This window comes from Oncorhynchus nerka, linkage group LG7 (assembly GCF_034236695.1).
Source record: "Oncorhynchus nerka isolate Pitt River linkage group LG7, Oner_Uvic_2.0, whole genome shotgun sequence".
Classification (NCBI taxonomy): domain Eukaryota; kingdom Metazoa; phylum Chordata; class Actinopteri; order Salmoniformes; family Salmonidae; genus Oncorhynchus; species Oncorhynchus nerka.
Genome location: NC_088402.1, coordinates 56,802,674 through 56,827,669, shown reverse-complemented (window position 1 = coordinate 56,827,669; position 24,996 = coordinate 56,802,674). Strand labels below are relative to the sequence as shown.

General features: G+C 41.7%; 1 protein-coding gene across 1 annotated transcript; it reads right to left on the bottom strand.

Annotated features, from left to right (window-relative positions):
* LOC115132028 (TBC1 domain family member 25-like) lies at nt 1-24,996 on the bottom strand. The gene is made up of 7 exons (XM_029664212.2): nt 24,840-24,996; nt 19,510-19,619; nt 10,948-11,102; nt 9,195-9,319; nt 8,873-9,064; nt 8,125-8,400; nt 1-6,225 (listed from the first exon to the last, which is right to left on the bottom strand). The coding sequence occupies exons 1-7, from the start codon at nt 24,882-24,884 to the stop codon at nt 4,549-4,551; spliced, it is 2,580 nt and encodes an 859-aa protein (XP_029520072.2). The 5' UTR covers nt 24,885-24,996; the 3' UTR covers nt 1-4,548.

Genomic DNA, 24,996 nt, shown 5'->3' with positions numbered 1-24,996 from the left:
TCAAATACTGCGTTTGTTTATTGTACAAATACGCATATTGCATTTCAGTCCAGCAAGTTTTTTTCAAGGGGTAAATGTTTAAACAGGCTTTATAACACTATCATACAAAAACAAAGAAAACAAATAATCATATCAATTGAAATAATACGGACACCAAATCCAGGACAACATCTTTTGATCCTTGTTTAAAAAGGCCTGGTCCAGTTTTAAAAAATCCAAAAACAATCCTGATTTTCATATCATCTTTCTACAACCTCAGATGAAATTAACATGACCAAAGTGTTAGAAATATGGTCAATGTTGTTGGGGGGGGGGGGAAATGTACCATAAAAATGCAGGAGTTCAGCACATTGCAACAGATATTGCACTCTGAAGGGAGAATCAAAAGGCAGGAAAATAGAACACTTGAGAGAAAATGCAAAGCAATTACATTTATCATAAAAGATGCTTTCAGCCCACATAGGATTAATGCAGATGGGCATCATGATTATGTTTTCTGGTTCATTAAAATATTAATTCAGTTTGGGCATTATTATCCATGACACCATCTACACCTGGTATATGAATAAGATTTCAAATCCAAATGACAGACAATACGATCACTTAGTGTCCATGAAAATGTGTCCATGTCTTCTTTCAACATGTGGTGTATTACGAGATTATGATCCATTTCAAAATGTGTCCAGCATGCCAGCAACAAGTCCACTCCGACATTGGATTTCACACTTAAATAGACATTATAAACTGGGTAGTTTGGGTCCTGGATGCTGGTTAGCTGAAACAGCATTTCAGCAATGTGTACATCTGACAATATACCACAGTATGATGCAAAAATACTTGTTTGCTGATCTATTTATGAAAGTAACCAGTTTATAATAGCAATAAGGCAACTCAGGGGTTTGTGGAATATGGCTAATATACCACACATCCTGTGGCCTTATTGCTTAAATATACTTAGAGACACCAACTCAACCCATTTTCTGGCCTGTCTTCCACATGTCTTCTCTACACCTACAGGTTGTACTACTTCACCTGATGAAGGCATTTTGTGCTGGGTATTGGCATTTAAACTTGTCTGATACATAGCACTTAAACCTGGTAAAATAAGGGTTAAATAAAAAGTACTCGTACAAAATGTTTCCAAAAGGACCCTGTGGTTTTGGTAGGATGCACAAAGGCATACATTTGCCTTGTGAAAACCAACCTTAACGGCTATGCACAAGCTGTTCAATATGAAGATGATTTACTCCGTCAAAAAGACTAAATTAAGATTAGTATCAAACTCACACAAAAAACAAACACAATCAATGCTACTAAAACAACTTTGAGATAGATGCACTTTCACCCCATTTCCATTGGTACTGCACATGATACCAGGGTAATATTCAATGGGCAAACATTGGATCATTGCAGATAGAAATGTAATGAAAAGAGCTGACGTGACACCCAAGACTTTGAAAGAGCTCTAAATATATATATATATTTTTAAAAATCTATTCCCGAAGTGTACTTTTTGAAGGGGAGGCTTTTCCATGAATCCAACATTATTCAACATGTCAGAGGCATTTTTGTTCTACATAATATATTTATATCTGGACGTGCCACAATGTTGTGCCCTGCTGAAAGCGGGCAATATCATTCACAGCGAAATGTTTCGCTTCAAGTGTACAGCTCGACCAATCAATAAATTCTAGACTAACATAATCCTTACTTTTTATGTTTACATATATTTATAACCATTATCCTACACCCATGATAAATCCTACTCTAATCAAATATTTTAGCACCATATAGTAGCTATGTACAATGTATCCATCCCCTATGATCACAGGGCCATTCATGATCAGGACAAATGCATCATTTGTGCAATGTGATATATTAAACAGTTTGATTGACTGAATGATCCATTGATTCATTAAACCCCTGAATAGTAAAACATTCCCCTTAATATAAAGTTCAGTTCATAGCAGTTATATGCGATCTAAAAGCAAACAAAGTCAGAGAGAAAATGCAGAAACTGGCCATGAAACTACAGTACTGAAAGCCATTCATTTCAGAAAAGGCCTCTCCCAATATAACTGGTCTTTGCCGTTCAGATTCCTATACAGCACACCATACTTCATAGTTTATTTGGAAAGAACTTAATCTCACCTTGATACTGAAAATGTGACCTTGCAACGCAAAATCATATACCGTACTGAAATGATTTTGATAGAAAAGGTAATGATACTAGAGGTGATCAACAGTATGCAATTATAACTCATGAATATAACATTTACAAAATTCAGTTATGTCCTCATAATCACGATGATGGGATGTGTACGGTCAAATACAGACATTTTTGACATTCTCAAGAAGAGGGCATTTAAGGGAATCACATGACTCATTCACATTTTTCTATAGTTCCAATGGCAATTTCCCACTGCTCCCTCCAACGGCAGCCAAGTCAGGGAATAGAGGGGCTTAAAACCAGTAACCACACACACTGCCGTTAATGAAGTCAAGACTAGCAAAGTGGCAGTGTTGGTTCTTAGCAGTGTGATCACACAACTACAGCGCTTTGGTCAAGAAGACACAATTCTGGCTTATCCAATATAAGGTTCTAAACGTGTCTAGCCCTCGGCCCTCATTAGAAGTAAAAAATACATTTTAAAAAAGTGTTTGAAACATCTAATTATCCCTGTAACTAAAAGAGAAGGCAAAAATAGAACATTGTGAAACAGTGAAAACTTGATGGAAGCATGAGGATTTGTTGATTAGAGGAAATGGAGAGAAGAGCAATACTGACAGCAGGGAAAACTATCAGCATTAACTTTCAAGTCTGGTATGGGTGGAGAACTAAATGAGATGAGCAACGATAATGGGACAAATGGCTAGAGTACGCTAGTACTATCTGGTCAATTCTTCATACATTGATTTGACGATCTGGTCAATTCATTCATAATTCTACTTCTCAGAGAGAGTTCAGTGTGTCGGAGGGCCTGTTGTCTGGACCTCTGGCAGTCTATGGGGTGCCACAGGGTTCAATTCTCGGGCCGACTCTTTTCTCTGTGTACATCAATGATGCTCTTGCTGCTGGTGATTCTCTGATCCACCTCTATGCAGATGACACCATTCTGTATACTTCTGGCCTTTCTTTGGACATTGTGTTAACTAACCTCCAGACAAGCTTCAATGCCATACAACTCTCCTTCTGTGGCCTCCAACTGCTCTTAAATGCAAGTAAAACTAAATGCATGCTCTTCAACCGATCGCTGCCCGCACCTGCCCGCCCGTCTAGCGTCACTACTCTGGACGGTTCTGACTTAGAATTTTTATTTTACCTTTATTTAACTAGGCAAGTCAGTTAAGAACAAATTCTAATTTTCAATGACGGTCTAGGAACAGTGGGTTAACTGCCTGCTCAGGGGCAGAACGACAGATTTGTCAGCTCGTGGATTTGCACTTGCAACCTTCCGGTTACTAGTCCAACGATCTAACCACTAGGCTACCCTGCCACATCTACAAATACCTAGGTGTCTGGTTAGATTGTAAACTCTCCTTCCAGACTCACATTAAGCAATTTCCAATCCAAAATTAAATCTAGAAATCGGCTTCCTATTTCACAACAAAGCATCCTTCACTCATGCTGCCAAACATACCTCGTAAAACTGACTATCCTACCGATCCTTGACTTCGGCGATGTCATCTACAAAATAGCCTCCAACACTCCACTTAACAAATTGGATGCAGTCTATCACAGTGCCATCCGTTTTGTCACCAAAGCCCCATTTACTACCCAACACTGCGACCTGTATGCTCTCATTGGCTGGCCCTCGCTTCATATTCGTCACCAAACCCACTGGCTCCAGGTCATCTATAAGTCTTTGCTAGGTTAAGCTCCGCCTTATCTCAGCTCACTGGTCACCATAACAACACCCACCCGTAGCACACGCTCCAGCAGCTATATCTCACTGGTCATCCCAAAGCCAACACCACCTTTGGCCGGCTTTCCTTCCAGTTCTCTGCTGCCAATGACTGGAACGAATTGCAAAAATCACTGAAGCTGGAGTCTTATATCTCCCTTCCTAACTTTAAGCGTCAGCTGTCAGAGCAGCTTAAAGATCATTGCACCTATACGCAGCCCATCTGTAAATAGCCCACCCAACTACCTAATCTCCATATTGTTAATTTTTGTTGTTGCTCCCTTTGCACCCCAGTATCTCTACTTGCACATTAATCTTCTGCTCTATCACTCCAGTGTTTAATTGCTGAATTGTAATTATTTCACCACTATGGCCTATTTATTGCCTTACCTCCCTAATCTTACTTCATTTGCACACTATCTATAGACTTTTCTATTGTGTTATTGACTGTACGTTTGTTTATTCCATGTGTAACTCTGTGTTCTTGTTTGTGTCACACTGCTTTGCTTGATCTTGGCCAGGTTGCAGGTGTAAATGAGAACTTGTTCACAACTGGCCTACCTGGTTAAATAAAGGTGAAATAAAAAAAAAGAACATTTAAAATCTGTGTAATGCAAGTGTGTTGAGGATATAGTGACAGAAGTCAAGAGGATGGCGAGAGGGAGACAGGTGACGGGGAAGGTATGGTGTCAGCCAGGTTATAGGTGGAGTTTGGGGAGGATGGTTGTGGGGATGACAAAGGGGTAAAAAGAAGCCTGGTGGCAGAAGGGGGCGGGGAATACAGAGCAGCAGTGACGGTGGTGGGCGAATCCGAGCTGACCTCATCCCCTTCCTCTGAGTCCCATACCTCACTCTGCAGGTAGTCTGCAAACAAGGCCTTGGCACGCTGCAGCACCCTGCCCAGATTGTGTCGCCGAACAAGGCGGTCAAAGTGCATAGCCAGCTCGTTGTAATCAAAGCCGTTCTTTATAATGTGGTCTCGATGCTCCAGCAGGATCGACAGGCACAGGAACAACATGAAAGGATTTCCTTTGCCAAACTCTTGAGGAGGTGGCAGGGAACAAGGTTTGATGGTGGTATTCTCTGGATTGGTTGAATTTGGAGTGTGAGGCGCAGTGCTAAAAGCTCTGCTGCAAGGAGATTGAAGGTTACTAGAAAAGGACTTGTTCACCGGTCCAACGGGCAGCGAAGGAAGAGCTCTTCCAAAGGACAAAATTGGCGAGGAGAGCAACGCTCGAGACAACAGCGGAGAGGAAACTAAGGACCTCCCTGTGGGGGTAGCGGGTGAGTTGGCTCCGGTTCCATTCGGCACCGCCATCCTTCCGTTGGGTAAAATGGGAGAGGTGAACTTTGGTGACGGGGTGTCCGGGGAGGCACCTCTCCAACTTGAGGGGGAGGGAGTGGAGCCTGGAGACAGAGAGGAAACATTCTTCCAGTTTGGCAGACCAGGAGGAAACGAGGAGACCGGAGAGGCTATTTGTCCATTTGGGGAGCTCCTCGCCTCTGTATCTGGGCTGGAAGACTTGTTAATGTCCTTTATAAGAGGCGCCCTCTCCCATGGGTGTGAGGTGGCTTCCATCTCAACAGGACCCACTGGTGGGTCTGTCTGCTCGAAATCAAAGCTGTCTTTGTTCCGTGCACTGTAGTATTTGAACTCGCCAAAGCTGGTCTGCTTCTCGAAGGAAGGAACAGGCATGTTGTTGTGAGCCTTCTCCTTTCCCACGTCAGGCATGTCAAAGTTCCCCTCACCCTCGCTTCTGGCTCCTCTGTCCTCCCTATCTCTATCCTCCATTTTGATCTTTCTCCCCCCATCTGCCTCCTCTCTTGAGGGCCTCAACATGTGTCGTCTCCGCTGCTTCTCTTTCAGCTCCCCTTCATTTCCATCATCCCCTGTAATGGCGGGCCTCTTTTCAACACCACTCTCACATGTCACTATGGTTTGGTCTGTTTCTAGCGGCGGCCCAAGAAGCTCCACTTCTGTTTCGGGAGGGTCAGGGGGCAGGGAGCTCCAGGTAACCTCCAGCATCCTCAGGGCATCGTCGAAGGCAAACTCCCGTTTGAGTTCCAAGAGCAGCCAGCGGTAACAGAAGAAGAGGTCATCAGCTCCACGGGACACCAAATAACAGTAGAACTCGGGGTCTGAGTACTGCAGTAGCAGCTTCAGATGCTGGAACTTGACGGACATGAAATGGCCATCCGGACGGAAGTTTCCCTCTAGGCGTTTCATGATGCCACAGAAACAGATGAATGCATGTGCCTCATTGTCCATGACGGCAAGTATCGGAGAAGCAATATCACTCATGCCTTGGCAGTACGACACCTATGAAACAAAGAAGTTAAGATAAATTAAACCCAGCAAAAGTAAAGCGCAGTGAATGTAATTTGAATAACGGTGCTAAAGCCCTGTGATTTGAATGTTTCATTCCGAATTAACTGCATCTATCCAAGGCAACCATTTGGATCAGCGGTGGGTCTACTCGACAGGTTATAGGACTGAATCATTTAAATACATTTGGAGGAGCGCGTCTTTGGTAACCCAGATGAGAGGCACTCTTTGGAAACGAGGATGGACACTTGAAGAAAAATGAAGTATGCAGGTAGGCATGTTTTAGAATGTGCAGTATATTTTCAATTCAAGGCACTCTCAGGAATGGACCATTTAAACACCCTTTGTGGATAGGCTACTTGGCTGCAATGCCAGGATAAAAAAGACACACCCCGAGACATATTGCTGTTGAACCAGACTCCGTTATAGTAGGGTACGGTTAGCCTACTGAGTGCTTGGTTTTTAATCAAGTGAAACGGAAAACAAGCAGCTATTACATTTAAAGCAAATGAAATGTTTCTAAAAAAATTAAATTTAAAAAAGGTCACTGCACTGGCATCATCTAATTTCTCGTTTCATGATGGGCATATATGGAGGGGGATTTAAGCACGTCCAAAATAGTAATAATGAGCTGGCTAAAATAATGCACAATGCATAGATCAAAAGAGGGATGTCTGCTCACTGTTTTGCTGCTGTCAAACATGATCATTTAATAACGCTTTGGTGATTAAGTTTTATTTCAAAAGGAGTCTCACGAGCCAAAGCCTTATAGGACAAGAAAGGCAGAGTAGCAGGCCAGCCTGGCTGTATTTTTTCTTCTGATACCGAGACGTGCGGTCTATTGCGGTTCATCATTGTACCAAGTCGTCCTATAATAATGTGGCCACATATGCTTCCAGCAGGCCCAGTTATTCAGGAAAGTTTAATGCACGCTCTGCTTCCTCCACGATCCGAGAGGCTATTCCTCATGCACTTAGAACCTGACGCGTCAATATTGCCTAAATATTATTCATTTAACGTATAAAAATGCATGGCCTTTTATATACAGCATAAACACAACCAGTTAGTGTTTTTATCTGATCAGAATTCTAAAGTCTCCCGTAGGATACTTGCGCACGTTCGTCCACTCTTAATAGAATTCCAGCATCCAAACAGAGCCATGGGCAACATCCATTTGATGAATGGGAAAAAATATAAAAAAGTTATGACATTAAGCTAAGCCTTCAATACAAGGTCAGGAGGGATGTATTTACTCTTTGTCGAGCACGAGTGTATAATTGTGGTGTTAAAAACTCAAACCGTAATGTTGAAGCGCCCTATTCTTTGCTTATTGGTTGCGTGGTGCATAGACACAGACACCGGTTGGTGGAGGATTTGTTGACTATGTTTTATACCATAAATATATCAAGTAAATGTGAAAAATCTGATGCACCCCTAGCTGATTGTCTGCAGCCGGCTCTGATCGTAGTATAATGAAACGGGCAGGGATAGTGAGCTCATCTGTGGTGGCCGGAGAACCCTCAACCTTCTGGCCCATAGCCCTGCATGGAATCGACTGTGCCACAAAAGCATGTTGAATTCCACCCCCCCCCATCAATGCGACCAATTACAAATATAACTCGCACAGCCAAATCAAAGGGTCGCAAGATGCGACTAAATGTTCGGTCTGGAGCCCTGACATATGGACACCAACAACTGGACTTACATATCACTCACTGCAAGCAGACTGAGGTTACTAATCATAACTCACTCAATAGCAAATACACAGAATCTAAGATGCCAAACACCAGTGTTGAGCATATAATTTGTTTACTGAACTTAACACCACACCCCTTAGCATGTCTGCATGTCAAGGAATTTAAAAAGAAAGTTTAAAAAATAGATCCCCCACACCTGTGGATGTGTAATGGCAAAGGTGGTGAGCAGGTCGGTGAGAGCAGTGAGGTGGGGGCTGTCCTCGGAGCCGGCGTAATAGGGATGGGCCCGGTCGGTCCTCAGGACGTCCTTCAGTACGTTGCCCCTGATGAACTCCAGGTCCTCTGGACTGGCCCTCGCTGACCACTCCCCCTTCAGTTGGTCATACTCCCTAGTCTTGCCCTTCATGTAGTCCATTCTCTCCTGACCGGTCAGCCCATCGGGGTACACGTTCAGGAGGTATCGCCAGACAACCTGGGCACAGAGGTAATGTTTTTTTGACATACAGGATATCTCTCTAAAGTCTCTGTGTTCATACAACACAGTAATATAAAAATATAGCTCTCCTACCACCAAATGGCATTTCTTTGTGCCATTTGTTCTTGTTCCACATTGAATGACCTACATAGATAGTCTGCTTAGATTCCAAAGTACAACAAGGATACACCCAAATGCTCTATTCCCACATCTAATCCACATTTTGGAAAATTATTAACATCCAAAGAGCAAACACTTCCCGTCAATGTTTTGGAGACCATAAGCCCTTCTCAATCGCAACTCAAATGTTTGCGCAAATCTCCCATTGACATCATTGCAAGGATAGGGGAAAGTTTAAGATACACACACTCAAGTTAGGATTCAGCCCTATGTGATTTGATATTTAAGCAATTTCAATTATATGTGTAGCAGACTTGCTGTTGAAATCTCTCAGTGAATGTACAATTACCTTGCGTAGAGAGGGCTCCACCCCACCATGATAGATACGTAGCCTCAGTTCCTCTGGCCGGGACAGCTGCCCCTGGCCGTTGAGGTAACTGTGGAACTCGGCATCGCTCAGAGGGGGCTTGAAAGGCTTCACCTCCTCCCCATACGACCAGCTCAAGGCCTGCTGTACTCTAGACAGCGTTCGACCCATCATCTGAACACAGAGACAGACAGCGAGAGATTGAATCCCAAGTGGGTCATTGTAAGCAAACACAAACTCAAGGCAGCACTGGCTGGTAAAAAATGTGTCTGACAGGGTGAAGAGTGAGAGCATCATCAGTAACCTGTGAGAGCAGGGACTGTGTGAAGGGAAGGACGGCAGCAGCCAACGACCTCCTATCCCCAGGAAGCTGGTCAGAACCAATCACATCTTTGGGGCTTATTATGTCCCAGTCTTCCATAACGGGACCTTAAGGGAATAAGAAAGTGGGGGGAAAAAGGTGATCAATCAATGGAACTGTATGAAGGAGTGGCCCACAATTAAAATACAAAAAAATTTAACAGGGAACAGATGCTCTGTACAAACGACAAATGAAAAGATTTTAGTTAGTTCATATTTAAAATCAGTCAATTTAAATCAATTAGGCCCCAATCTATGGATGTCACATGACTGGGAAACAGATATGTATTTGTTGGTCACAAATACCTTAAAAAAATTTTAAAAAGGGGTGTGGATCAGAAAACAAGTCAGTATCTGGTGTGACCACCATTTTCCTCATGCAGCGTGACATCTCCTTCATAGAGTTATTCAGGCTGTTGATTGTGGCCGGTTGTCTGACTCCTCTTCAATGGCTATGCGAAGTTGATGGATATTGGAGTGAACTGGAACACGCTGCTGTACACGTTGATCCAGAGCATCCCAAACATGCTCACGTCTTGTCTGGTGAGCATGCAGGACATGGAAGAAGTGGGACATGTTCAACTTCCAGGAATTATGTACAGTTCCTTGCGGGATTGTGCATTAACATGCTGAAACACGAGGTGATGGTAGTGGATGAATGCCACCAAAATGGGCCTCAGAGGATCTCGTCACTGTATCTGTGCATTAAAACTGCCATCGATAAAAATGCAAGTGTTCGTTGTCCGTAGCTTATGCCAACGCATAACATTACCCAACATTCACATCAGCAAACCGCTCGCCAACACAACATCGTCCTCACCAGGGTCTTGACCGGACTACAATTCGGCATTGTAACTGACTTGTGGGCAATTGCTCTCCTTCTATGGCCACTGGCTTGCTGGAGAAGTGTGCTCTTCACTGATGAATCCTGGTTTCAAATGTACCAGGCAGATGGCAGACAGACAGATGAGCTTCCCCGAGACAGTTTGACAGTTGTGCAGAAATTCTTTGGTTGTGCAAACCCTCAGTTTCATTTGCTGTCCAGGTGGCTGGTTTCAGACGATCCCACAGGTGAAGAGCCGGATGTGGAGGTCCTGGGCTGGCGTGTGAGACCAGTTGGACGTACTGCTAAATTCTCTAAAACAACATTGGAGACGGCTTATTATTGGCAACAGCTCTGGTGGACATTCCTGCAGTCAGCATGCCAAACGCATGCTCCCTCAAAACTTGAGACATCTGTAGCATTGTGTTGTGTGACAAAACTGCACATTTGAGTCCCCAGCACAAGGTGCACCTAATGATCATGCTGTTTAATCAGTTTCTTGATATGCCACACCTGTCAGGTGGATGGATTATCTTGGCAGAGGAGAAATGCTCACTAATAGGGATGTAAACAAATCTGTGCCCAAAATTTGAGAGCAATAAGCTTTTTGTGCATATGGAAGATTTATGGAATCTTATTTCAGCTCATGAAACCATGTTGTGTTTAGATTTTTGTTCAGCATAATTTAACACATATCCCCCAAAAATATACAGATCAATAAGGTGAATACTGAAATCACACACACACACCAAATCAACGACTGAACTAGTTCTTAAAGTGGTGACCCAAAGGAACACAAACAGAGATAAAAATAAACAGAGATTAGCTTTCACTAAATGACCTAAAATGGTTATACAAGTGAACGTCTACTTACTGTCTTCGGAGAGATTCATGTCCATCTTGAGCTGTAGATAAGGTTTAGCTGCACTGACAAAAGCAGCTTCTAAATCCCAGTCAGAAAGGAGAGAGAGATACACTTCCACACCTCCACGGTCCTGGGACAGGTAACTTATGCCAAAGTTGCGTTTGCTAAGTAGGAAACAAGAAAAGAAAAGTGATATCTATTCTAGAAAGCATGCCAATCCAAGGCATCCCATATACAGCGAATTCGGGAAGTATTCAAACCCCTTGACAATCCACATTGTTACATTCAAGCCATATTCTAAAACAGAATACTCCATAATGACAAAGCAAAACAAGTTGACATTTTTGCAAACGTATTAAAAATAAACTGAAATATCACATTTAAGTACTCAGACCCTTGACTCAGTACTTTGTTGAAGCACCTTTGGCAGCGATTACAGCCTCAAGTCTTCTTGGGTATAACGCTACAAGCTTGGTACACCTGTATTTGGGGAGTTTCTCCCATTCTTCTTTGCAGATCCTCTCAAGCTCTGTCAGGTTGGATGGGGAGCGTAAGGGCACAGCTATTTTTAGGTCTCTCCAGAGATGTTCGATCGGGTTCAAGTCCGGGCTCTGGCTGGGCCACTCATGGACGTCTTTTCTGTGTGCTAAGGATTGCTGTCCTGTTGGAAAGTGAAGAGTCACCCCAGTTTGAGGTCCTGGGCGCTGTGGAGCAGGTTTTCATCAAGGATCTCGCTGTACTTCGCTCCGTTCATCTTTCCCTCAAACCTGATTAGTCTCCCAGTCCCTGCCTTTGAAAAACATCCCCACAGCATGATGCTGCCACTACCATGATTCACCGTAGGGATGGTGCCAGGTTTCCTTCAGACGTGACGCTAGGCATTCAGGTCAAAGAGTTCAACCTTGGTTTCCTCAACCCAGAGAATCTTGTACTGAGGAGTGTCTCCCGTCTGGCCACTACCATAAAGGCCTGATTGTTGGGGTGATGCAGAGTGGGTTGTCCTTCTGGAAGGTTCTTCCATCTCCACAGAGGAACTCTGGAGCTCTGTCAGAGTGACCTTTGGGTTCTTGGTCACCTCACTTACCAAGGCCCTTCCCCCCCCGGCTCAGTTTGGCCAGCTCTAGGAAGAGTCATGATGGTTCCAACTTTATTCCATTTATGAATGATGGAGGGCCACTGGTGGACTCCAATCAAGTTGTAGAAACATCGAGGATGATCGATGGAATCAGAATGCACCAGAGCTCAATTCAGATTCTCATAGCCAAGGGTCTGAATACATATGTAAAATAAGGAATGTTTATTTTTAATACATTTGCAAAAATAAATACAAACCTGTTTTCTCTTTGTCATTATGGGGTATTGTCTGTAGAATGATGAGGGAAAATGTGTATTTAATCCATTTTAGAATAAGGCTGTAACATAACAAAATGTGGAAAAATGGAACGGGTCTGAACACTTTCCGAATGCTATGCATTTCCCTCTTCATCATTTCTTTTTTAACTTTACTGTAGGCAAAACTTTCTCCCACAACAATACTTTAATATTTTCTGCAGAATGGTCAAAGTTGCATGAAGATGGTGGAATTCAGATATGTTGTCATCGTTTTAGCATTATCCATGAAGTGTTTAAACTACGGCACGCAACATGGTTCAACGCACCAATAAAATCAGCACAATCTACTATTACGGCTTTTCAAAAAGCCGGCATCTTGGAGCTAAAATTGGGATCATGTATACTGTGCTAATGCTAGGGCTGGCACAATTACCCTTTAACCAAAGGTTATGGATGAAGACCATAAAATAAAACAAAAAACGCCCAGAATTTGCGCAGTTGAGTCCATTTCTACAATTACATGGTTTAACTTGAAACTCTGTTGCTCTTTGCTGAAACAAGCAAGGTGTTGAGGCAAACAATGAATAGAATGGGCTTGTAACCCCAAACCCTGGTAATTTGACTGGTAAACTCATGGGTACACTCGCAATGGCTGCCTGGTATTGTGATGCAATCATTTCCATGGTATTGAGTTCTGAAAATATTAAATATACTTCTTCATGTCACTGAGGGAGAGAGGGGAATGTATAAGGTTAACATTGTGTCCGGATATGTTATCGTTAGCCATCAGGGATCCTATGGGAGGAAAAGAGTCTGGTACGAGTCAACATGACAGCCGTGAGTTGGGGAGGAGTAAACACTTTGGGGCAGAGGTCAGATCAGATGAAGTGAGAAAGAACAGATATCACTAAGGTTTTGTCAAGCAACAGAGATTCATTGACTATTCAGATGTGTAGGAGACTTAGAATAGGAGAAAGGGTTAAATAGCTGTGCTTCTGTGAATATCTTATGCAGCTGTATTGACCCAATGGGTGAATAAACTTGGTCTAAGCTAATTGTCCGTGAAATTTTATAAAGGTTCATTTTAGTGATGCACGATATCGATATCCAATATTTTCCTTGCCATCGATATTTAACCTTTTAGTGGCCTTAAGCATTCTAGTACCGTTAAATAGTTCACACACACACAGCAGTCTAAGGCACTGCAGCTCAGTGCAAGAGGCGTTACTACAGTCCCTGGTTCGAATCCAGGCTGTTTAACGTCGGCCGTGATTGGGAGTTCCATCGGGCGGCGCACAATTGGCCCAACGTCGTCCGGGTTTTGCCGGGGTAGGCCGTGATTGTAAATAAGAATTTGTTCTTACTTGACTTGAAAAGTTAGTTACACACACCAAATTATTTTGTTGGCATTTACATTCAGTACTGTGTACACGTTTTAGGCAGGTGTGAAAAAATGCTGGTAAGGAAAAAAATAGACACGTTAATAGATTATATTTATCAATTTACTAAATGCAAAGTGAGTGAACAGATGAAAAATCTATATCAAATAAATTTTTGGTGTGACTACCCTTCGCCTTCAAAACAGCATCAAATTCTTCTTGGTACACTTGCACACAGTTTTTGGAAGGAACTCGGCAGGTAGGTTCGCCCACATCTTGGAGAACTAACCACAGTTTTTCCTGTGGATAGACAGCATCAGGTGCTTCGCTCTTTTCGTGTAATCCCAGACAGACTCGATGAGGTTGAGATCAGGGCTCCGTGGGGGCCACACCATCACTTCCAGGACTCCTTGTTCTTCTTTACGCTGAAGATAGCAAAAAGGCATTAAGAACTGTATGTTTGGGGTCGTTATCATGCTACAGAATAAATTTGGGGCCAATCAGATACCCTGATGGTATTGCATGATGGATAAGTATCTGCCTGTAATTCTTTCTCAGCATTGAGACCATTCATTATGACCAAATCCCCAACTCCATTTGCAGAAATGCAGCCCCAAGGAACCTCCACCATGCTTCACTGTTGCCCGCAGACACTCATTTGTGTACCGCTCTCCAGCCCTTCGGTGAACAAACTGCCTTCTGCTACAGCCAAATATTTCACATTTTGACTCATCAGTCCAGAGCACCTGCTGAAATTTTCCTTCACCCCAGTTCCTGTGTTTCTGTATATAGTTGAGTCGCTTGGGCTCGTTTCCACGTCGGAGGTATTGCTTTTTGGCTGCAAGTCTTTCATGACGGCCACTTCTGACCAGACTTCTCCAGACAGTAGATGGGTGTACCAGGGTCCCACTATTTTCTGCCAATTCTGAGATGATGGCACTGCTGGACAGCTTCCGATTGTGAAGGGAAGTAAGCATGATGTGTCTTTCATCTGCTGCCGTAAGTTTCCATGGCCGACCACTGCGTCTACGGTCCTCAACGTTGCCTGTTTCTTTGTGCTTCTTCAGGAGCTTGGACAACACATCGGGAACCCTCTGTCTGCCTTGACATTTCTGCCTGGGAGAGACCTTACTAATGCAGTATAACTACCTTGTGTCTTGTTGCTGTGCTCAGTCTTGCCATGGTATATGACTTGCCAGTAAACTGTCTTCAGCAACCTCACCGTGTTAGTCGAGTTTGGCTGTTCCTCACCCAGTTTTATTCCTCCTAAACAGCTGTTTCACTTTCAGTTAATGATTGTGTTACAAAATCCTTATTGATGATCATTAGCACCTGTTTGGTATAATTGGTCAATCATACACTTGACTATATGCCTACATAATCTCAGACTTTGTGCAAGTGTACCTACAAGAATTGAATTGACAACGACCCCAAAACATACAGCGAAAGTCATTAAGAACTATCTTCAGCATAAAGGAGTAGTAGTCCTGGAAGTGAAGATATGGCCCCCACAGAACCCTGATCAACAACAAGTCTGTCTGGGATTACATGGAGAGAGAAGCACCTGAGGCTGCTTAAATCCACAGAAGAACTGTGGTTCTCCAAGATGTTTGGGCCAACCTATCTGCAGAGTTCCTTCAAAAATTGTGTGCAAGTGTACCTAGAAGAATTTGATGCTGTTTTGAAGGTAAAGAGTGGTCACACCAAATATGAATTTGTTTGTTCTTCTGTTCACTCACTTTGCATATAGTTAATTGATAAATATAATCTATTAACATGTCTATTTTGAAAGCATTCTTACTTTACAGCATTTTTTCACACCTGCCTAAAACTCCTGCATAGTACTGTATGTCCCCATTACCAGTAAAACCTTTTAAAAACAATTTAACTTACTTGCTGTGCTGTTCCGTTGTTCAGTCGTTTAATTCTCAAACAGGACTTCTGATACTATGGAATGCTAATACAGGACCTGAATATGACTGCATGTCACATAATTTAATGCGTTCATTTTCTACATAGTCATTACACTACCACTCGTTTTTCATATGTCACGATTCATCGATACATATGTTATGATGCTGGTAAAGTTGTCTCGCGCACCTACAGTGCTGGTCATTAAAAAAATAATAAAAGCTGGATGCAAACAATGTTCTTCCAAAAAACGTAGTAAAATGACAATCTGTTTCAGTAGCTAACTACATAGCTAGTTGTAACCCTAAAATAACCCTAATTTATAAGACAGTTCTTATTTGATTAATAGTGGTCGGACCCATCTATGTTAAGATAACCACAATAAGGATTAGCCACAAGTGGAGTTTGCGGTTAGCCTTCAAAATAAAAGTATGTCATTGACAGTGATGCAAATGAATACAAATAGTAGAATTATGCCATAATTGAATAGATCATGCTAAACGGGGTTGGAATGTTATATAAAAAAACAAAATACAATAATTTGTTAATTTGACAAATGTGTTGAAATCACACTGGATGTATATTAGACTTTAGAATTGCATTGGGGGCATACTTATTTCACTGTACAGCCTTTACCTATGGATTGTGGATCAATGACATGAGGTATCAAGTCTACTCAGTGACACGCAGAGAACATTAGCGTAGTAGCTCTTTTGAAACAACTCAATTGAGCCACATTTATTATCAACCTGTGTGTATTGAACACTATTCCCGAGGAAAAACAATACTGCGTGGATGATTAAGTCTGATAACTCAAAGGAGGATGTTGGGAAAAGATCTCTTGGGTATTGAGTAGACTGATACCCCATTTCATTGACCCCCAATCCTTACATGCTGACCAGACCGGACACTTCACCTGCATCGCAAAATAAATTTAGAAATCCATGTTATTCAATTATTGTACCCACACTGCTCGCGAGCGTCTGCGTTGCCAAGGGCTAAAATAGAAGTCATTCCTATTTCTGACACAGATCGCACTGCAAGTCCTGCCTCTCCCATCTCCTCATTGGTTTATAGAAACCGGTACCCACGTGCTATCTCCATTGGTTATACCCACGTGCGTGATTGAAAGACTAAATGTTTTGCCGGTTGTCGTGGTAATACTATGAAAGTGTAGATGCCAATCACCATATAAGTTTAAAGATGAAAAAGCCTGGAAGGAGGAGAGATGACTAGAAACGATTTGGTTGGCCGTTTTGTGTGTGGATTAATTGTTGGAGTAGAGGACCTTGTGCATTTCAGGTATAATAACAACTCAATGTTTATATCCCAGGACAAATTAGCTAGCAAGTGCAAGCTAACTAGCTAAATTGCCATACATGTTTAATGCTTTTCGACCTGTCCCCAAAAGAATGTCATTGGTTCAGAGTTTGTTTTGATATTTTAACCTGCGTGTTGTGATCGCCTTTGGTGTAAGGGGACAAAATAAATTTATGCGCGATGGCGCACGCACGCAGCCGGTTTGGGTTCCGTGTTAGGTAAAGCTGTACAGTGCCATATGAATGTTAACACACACAATAGGCTGACTGGGGAGGTGATTTCACACAGTCACAAGATAAGAGCTACAATGCTAATATTTGTGTAAACTCTTCACAGTTGGGTTCTGTGGGTGTCACTGAGAAGACTGATACACCATTTCATTGCTTCACATTTCAACCTTGTTTAACATTATCTAGACTGAATATGGCATGATTCCACCAATTGCAATCTTCTGCATCACTTTCAAAAGAGGAACTTTTATTTTGAAGGCAAACCGCATATTCCAGTATTGTGTCTAATCCTTATTGTGGCTAGCTTCACAACACATAACCCAGTCCGGTCGAGCCTCACTAGCCAGATGAAGCTAGCTGACTGCTTATGACGTTAGCTTTGGGCAACAGGGTTAAGTTGCTGTCTAGCCATTTATTCTCATGAACTAATGTTCAATTTCAATAGGCGGACAACAATACGTACTCACAAGGATTCCTAAATCATTGCTAAGAATAATAAAAATGACTGCAGTTTCTACTGGTCATTGTTTTCAGGCTGGTTGTATTGGTGCAATATATGTACCGGTGCTCGACCAGTCGGCGAAAGCCAACATCACCCACGACAGAGAACGGTTGATTGACAAGGGCAATGAATTCCATTATCTTGGCGTTAATGGATTTTGCCTTTGAGTTGTCTGGCTGAAAATGTCTTTCAAATGACTGCTCGACTTGTTGACTGTTCGGTCCACACAGCAGACATTGTAGGCTAGGTTAGGATGGCTGTGTTGCATATGTAGTGCTTGTCAGCTTTGACATTGGTTTTGCACATGGGCGTTATACTAGACATCGGGCCGATACCGATGTTGGCATTTTTAGCTAATATCGGCCGAGTCCAATATGTTCACCGAAATATCGTGCATCCCTCGTTCATTTAGAACCTGACAGCGGTATTGTAGAATATTAATTCAAATGAGGAATTAGAATACTGTAAGTTAAGAGAACCTCTGACTCTTTGTAATAACAGTTGAGTTGAATCAACAAATCACAGCACATATTGATGGTTTTTACTTCCTGCTTTTACTTGTAGCCAAGGGTCCCCTAGGAAACACTTAAGTTCCTACCCTGTCACAATAACTCCTCCCTGGCATTTTAATTAGTTGTCATCTCAAACACTGTAATCAAAGTGCCCACTATTATATTCTAACTATAGAATAGTCATTCTATTTCTATGATTCCAACAGTTTTGCTCTGATTCGCAAGTCAAATCGTAATTACAACATTTGGTTAAAAATAAGTCTTGTATTATTTGCCCATATCATGCAGCCCTACGTGGCAGTGTGTAAATTATCTCAATTGAGCAGTGGTGTAAAGTACTTAAGTAGAAATACTTCCAAGTACTACTTAATTTGTTGTTGTTGGTATCTGTACTTTATTTTTGACAGCTTTACTTCACTACATTCCTAAAGAAAATACTTTTTACTCCATACATTTTCCCTGACACCTAAATGGTCAAATGCACTTGTCAAGAGAACATCCCTGGTCATCTACTGCCTCTGATCTGGAGGACTCACTAAACACAAATGCTTTGTATGTAAATTATGTCTGATGTCTGAGTGTTGGAGTGTGCCCCTGTAAATGTAAAATATATATATATATATATATATATATATATTTATTTTTTAATTGTACCATCTGGTTTGCTTAATATAAGGAATTTGAAATTATTTATACTTGATTCTTGATAATTAAGTACATCAATTACATTTACTTTTGATACTTAAATATATTTAAAACCAAATACTTTTACTCAAGTAGTATTTTACTGGGTGACTTTCACTTGAGTAAAAGTGAAGATACCATAATAGAAAATGACTCAAGTATAACAAATTGAGTACTTTTTCCACCACTGCAATTGAGTGCAGGAAATGCTGAAATGATAAGTGCTGAAAATTGTTTGATTGAAGTTGAATTGAACAGTTTAAAACAAACAGAATGGAGAAAGACTTATTGAAATCACTTAGAATGCATGTGTTGCCACCCTACGATCACTCACTACTCATAAAGCAAATGTAGAACTTTTATTATTCAAAAACTAAAAATACCATCAAATACCATCATACCGTACAATTTAAAAAGAATACTGTGATATAATATTTTGGCCATAACGACTAGCCCTAGGGACAAGGACATCACGGCCAGCCAAACCCTGCCCTAACCCGAACGGCGCTGGGGAAATTGTACGTCGCCTCATGGGTTTCCCCGTTCGTGGCCTGCTGCGACACAGCTTGGTACTGAATCAGGATCTGTCGTAACGCAGCAAGCACTGTGATGCCTGGGGCTGACCACTTATGCACCTCCAATATTCTGCTTTCCATGTCAATCAACAACACTGTAGACATTATGATGTTGATGCTCCTCACCCATTTAACTCAAAGGCTCGGATGAGGATGTGCTGTAGCACCTCTAGTGATGTTATCTGAGGATCCACAGCAAACGAGCGGAGCTCCACTGGCAGCATCCCCTCCCACTTCTGAGGAAGGTGAGAAACAATCACAAACAATGTAACCATTAATTGTAGGCACATTTTATAACATCTGTAAATCAAATTTTATTAGTCACATGGGCCGAATACACCTTACAGTGAAATGTTTACTTACGAGCCCCCAACCAACAACGCAGTTCCCCAAAAAATATGGATAAGAATAAGAGAAAAGTAACAAGTAATTAAAGAGCAGCAGTAAAAAAAAAAAAAATGGCGAGATTATATACGGGAAGCATATGTAGGTAGAGTTATTAAAGTGACTATGTATAGATGACAACAGAGATTAGCAGTGATGTAAAGGGGGGGGGGGGGGGGCAATACAAATTGTCTAGGTAGCCATTTGACTAGATGTTCAGGAGTCTTATGGCTAGGGGGTTGAAGCTGTTTAGAAGCCTCTTGGAACTAGACTTGGTGCTCCGGTAGCGCTTGCCGTGCAGTAGCAGAGGGAACAGTTTATGACTAGGGTGGCTGGAGTCTATACATTTTTAGGGCCTTCCTCTGTACCAGGCGGTGTCAGAGGTCCTGGATGACAGGAACCTTGGCCCCAGTGATGTACTGGGCTGTCCGCACTTCCCTCTGTAGTGCCTTGTGGTCGGAGGCAGAGCAGTTGCCATACCACTGCTCTCGATGGTGCAGCTGTAGAACCTTTTGAGGAATTGAGGGCAGATGCCAAATCTTTTCAGTCTTCTGAGGGGGAATAGGTTTTGTTGTGTCATCACGACTGTCTTGGTGTGCTTGGACCATGTTAGTTTGTTGGTGATGTGGACACCAAGGAACTTGAAGCTCTCAAGCTGCTCCACTGCAGCCCGTCGATGAGAATGGGGGTGTGCGGTCCTCTTTTTCCTGTAGTCCACAAATCATCTCCAAAATCATGTGACTGAATCAATGTCATTCTTCCTTTCCAATCAAAAGGCTAGCCTGGGTTTCAGACTGATAGTTTAGAAATGTATTGTAACTAAATTCTCAGTTTAGAACCCAGGCTACCAGTCTAAAACCAAAAGGCAACAACAAAATGTGAATGTAATGCATGGCAGACTGACCTTATACAATCTTTTTATTTTGTACAATGAATGGGTTGTATACCAAATAAGGCATAGGCTGTGTGTGCCACAAGACAGCAGAAACACCCACTTTTAACTTACTAGGTGACGTGTCACTAGCTTACATCAAAGTTCTCAATGGAGTCGAAATGCGATGAGTATACCTCCGACTTGGCCTACATCGAGTCGGTAAACTCTTTTCTTTGGGTGCTGCAATCCGTAGTTTGATAAAAAACGTTATTCTATGTGATCTGTCAAATTGCACCGGCTAATCCACTGTTTTCCTATAGAGTACAAAGTTAGCGACTTCCAAACCTGCATTACCACTCGATACATTCATAAATAATTATTTATGGCTTACTGTGTACCTGTCCTTGTCATAGAGTTGTCAGTGGGAGTTGGAATGCATAGTTTTTTTATTTAAAGAACTGCATTCTATGCACCCCTTACACTTAGGCTTCTACCTTCAGTTTACACATATTACAGACACAATCTATTTGACAATAGTTATATTTTGTTTGTTTTTAGTCCTTCCTCTATTTCTGATGTCCAGCCAGTTTGATTTCTAACTGTGATATTTCACCATTTCTGAACATATATACATTTTACAGATCCCATATGTTTTACATTGGTTATCTTGTTGTTTATTCCCACCTTTCAGCCCCTCCAATCTATCTCTAAACATCCATTTAGGATTTCTATTTGCCATATATTTTTCAACTGTGCTGTGATGCGTCACAAAAGTACTGAACCTTTTTATTATCATAGCTTCTACAGATTGTAAATTAAAAACATTTTTGCTAAAATAATGATATTATTGATTGACTATGGCTTTTCAAATCACCCAGTATTGCTATCTGCAGCTTAGTTCTAGGCAAATGTTGCAATTCTTCAGCCATTCCTGTACCTGTGACCCCTCCTCGCTCCTCCCTGGGCTCGAACCAGCAACACAACGACAACAGCCACCATCGAAGCAGCGTTACCCATGCAGAGCAAGGGGAACAACTACTAGAAGGCTCAGAGCGAGTGACGTTTGAAACGTTATTAGAGCGTGCTAATTAGCTAGCCATTTCACTTCGGTTACACCAGCCTCCTCTCGGGAGTTGATAGACTTTATGTCATAAACAGCGCAATGCTTGACGCACACCAAGGAGCTGCTGGCAAAACATCCGAAAGTGCTGTTTGAATTCATGTTTACACGCCTGCTTCTGCCTACCACCGCTCAGTCAAATACTTAGATACTTGTATGCTCAGTCAGATTATATGCAACGCAGAACACGCTAGATAATATCTAGTAATATCATCAACCATGTGTAGTTAACTAGTGATTATGATTGATTGTTTTTTATAAGATAAGTTTAATGCTAGCTAGCAACTTACCTTGGCTTACTGCATTCGTGTAACAGGCAGGCTCCTTGTGGAGTGAAACGAGAGAGAGGCAGGTCGTTATTGCGTTGGACTAGTTAACTGTAAGGTTGCAAGATTGCATCCCCTGAGCTGACAAGGTGAAAATCTGTCATTCTGCCCCTGAACAAGGCAGTTGGCCAAGGAACGGTGGGTTTTCATTGAAAATAAGAATGTGTTCTTAACTGACTTGCCTAGTTAAATAAAACGTATTTTAAATTTAAAAGGCAAATCGGCGCCCAAAAATACCGATTTCCGATTGTTATGAAAACTTGAAATCGGCCCCAATTAAAATCGGCCATTCTGATTAAATCGGTCGACCTCTAGTTACTACACCTAGTGTTGCCAGCACTGCCACTGCCTGGGTGGGGACACCCCACCGGCTAGGTACAAGGTCGTCAAGGTTCTCATTAGCAGCTTTGAGAATGTCCTTGTATATTATGCTCTCCCTTTAGGGGGCTTTGGCTTTGCAGGACCAACCCTGCCAAGAAGGCTCAGAATCTTGAGGGGGCAGTGCTGCTCTGGTGGAGTGCTTCAGAGATGTTTAATTTCTCATTACAAGAATAGACTGACGAGTTTCAGAACAAAAGTTCTTTGTTTCTGGACATTTTGATCCTGTAATCGAACCCACAAATGCTGATGCTCCAAATACTCAACTAGTCTAAAGAAGGCCAATTTTATTGCTTCTTTAAATCAACAACAGTTTTCAGCTGTGCTAACATAATTGCAAAAGGATTTTCTAATGATCAATTAGCCTTTTAAAATTATAAATTGGATTAGCTAACAACGTGCCATTGGAACACAGGAGTGATGGATGCTGATAATGGGTATCTGTACACCTATGTATTCCATTAAAAAAAATCAACCCTTTCCCGCTACAATAGTCATTTACAACATTAACAATGTCTACACTGTATTTCTGATCAATTTGATGTTATTTTAATGGACAAAGAAAAAAGCTTTTCTTTCAAAAACAAGGACATTTCTATGTGACCCCAAACTTTTGAATGGTAGTGTATATATGCAAAAAATTGCAAAAAAAAGTTTTTGCTTTGTCATTATGGGGTATTGTGTGTAGATTGAAGAGGAATAAAATCAATTTAATACATTTTAGAATAAGGCTGTAACGTAACAAAACAAAACTCAAGGTCTGAATACTTTCCCAATACACTGTATTCACCAGTATTTACCCACCAAAGCTTAAATGCTAATTAGATGCTAATGTGGCTATCATAAAGAACTACAAATGCCATGACGATCTGGAGGAGACTGCCGAATCGATACAAAGGTAAGAATCTCTCAATGAACTATCTAATGTTAGCTTTAACGTAGTAATGAATAAATTGGCTACATTTCTTTAAATGGACAATTCTGTGAACAGTCTTGTGCACGTTTTAAATTGACAATACCTGTTAACAAAGGTGTCAAGCTAGAGATGACGTGCAGGAGCTTTCAGGGATTTTTAGTTTTGCATGATGTCTACTTTGATGCTAATTAGCATTCGAATCTGAGAGTAAATAAAGCCAAACATATTGATAAAAGTGACCTTGTCCGAGAGACACAAGGGTAAGCCTACACGTAACACAGCCCTTATTTCAAGTGTCTCAAATCTCCTATGCGAAAATGGAGTGCGAAACAAGACACTATTGTCTAATGAATCGCACTCCACACTGCCCTTTCCCACCAGGACAAAAGGAACAATTTGTCCCCCAAAAATTAGTTGCAAAACGATTACAGTTTGGAGTAAACGGCTTCCGTTGCAAAACGTTTTGCAACAGACAGAACATTTAGCAACGGAAACCGAATAATGAATACATTAAGCCGAACTCTGGTTTGTGTTTTCCGTTTGCGAAAGTTTTGCAACAAACCGTTTTCCAACAGACTAAACTTATTGAAAACAGAATCGGCGTAATGAATACACCCCTGGAGTGGTGATGTTTACTTAGTTACTTGTACCAAAAACCATTTAGCTAAAGTTATATAACCCTGTCACGTTACTGTGGGGTTCTGTCTCTGAATCACTCATTATTCCAAATAATCATTAATGATTTGGAATAACACAATTAACCTACTAGAGAACTGTCAAGACTTGCTAAACTCGATTGACTCACAATTCTGCTTTCTATTATTTTCCTAGTGCATGACCACAACGCATCACATCAGCAAGTAAGACCATTGTCAATCACCGAATATTCCTAATCTGTTTAGCTAGCTTTATTTGTCTTAAATCAATTATTTACTTTTTATAGTCAGAAGATCCAAGAGGGTTGATAGATTACGTTGGAATAATGCCGCGTTCAAGACAACTGGGAACTCAGGGGGGAAAACGAGCTCGACAGGAAAAATGTTTTGAACATTCATAAAATTCGGAAGTCTAAGTCGGAAACTCGTGCATCGTTCTTGAGCTCCGACTTTCCGACCTGACGTCAAGATTTGACCCCCCCTCCTCAGTTCCTTCTTGTCTTCAAAACACCATACTGTACACTTTGCTCATTACTATAGACGTTAGCAACTGTAGGCTCAATGCTAAAAACAACAAAGCACTGGTCTGGACTAGGCAGATGATGTGGATAGCTTAACAGTTCCAACATCAAAGCAGGCTAGCTACAAGCTACCGCAAATGTCATGTGAAATGGCTCAAATAGGTCGGCCACAGTCATGACAATAGCTTGCTTACTATCTGGAAATGTGATACCTGGCAAAATACGCAAGGGTACACCAACTAGCTTAGCCGCTGCTATTCCATCATTCACATATTCCTCACCTTGACTTTGACACGCACTACGCCCCTCTCCTCCTCAGTTGTCATGTTTAGGATTTTACTGAACACACGACAGTTGTATTCAAAAATTGTTTATATTATAGCCATTTGTAAAACGAGAACTATCGCGCCGACCCGTATTTTTCCGTTGCCGCTTTGT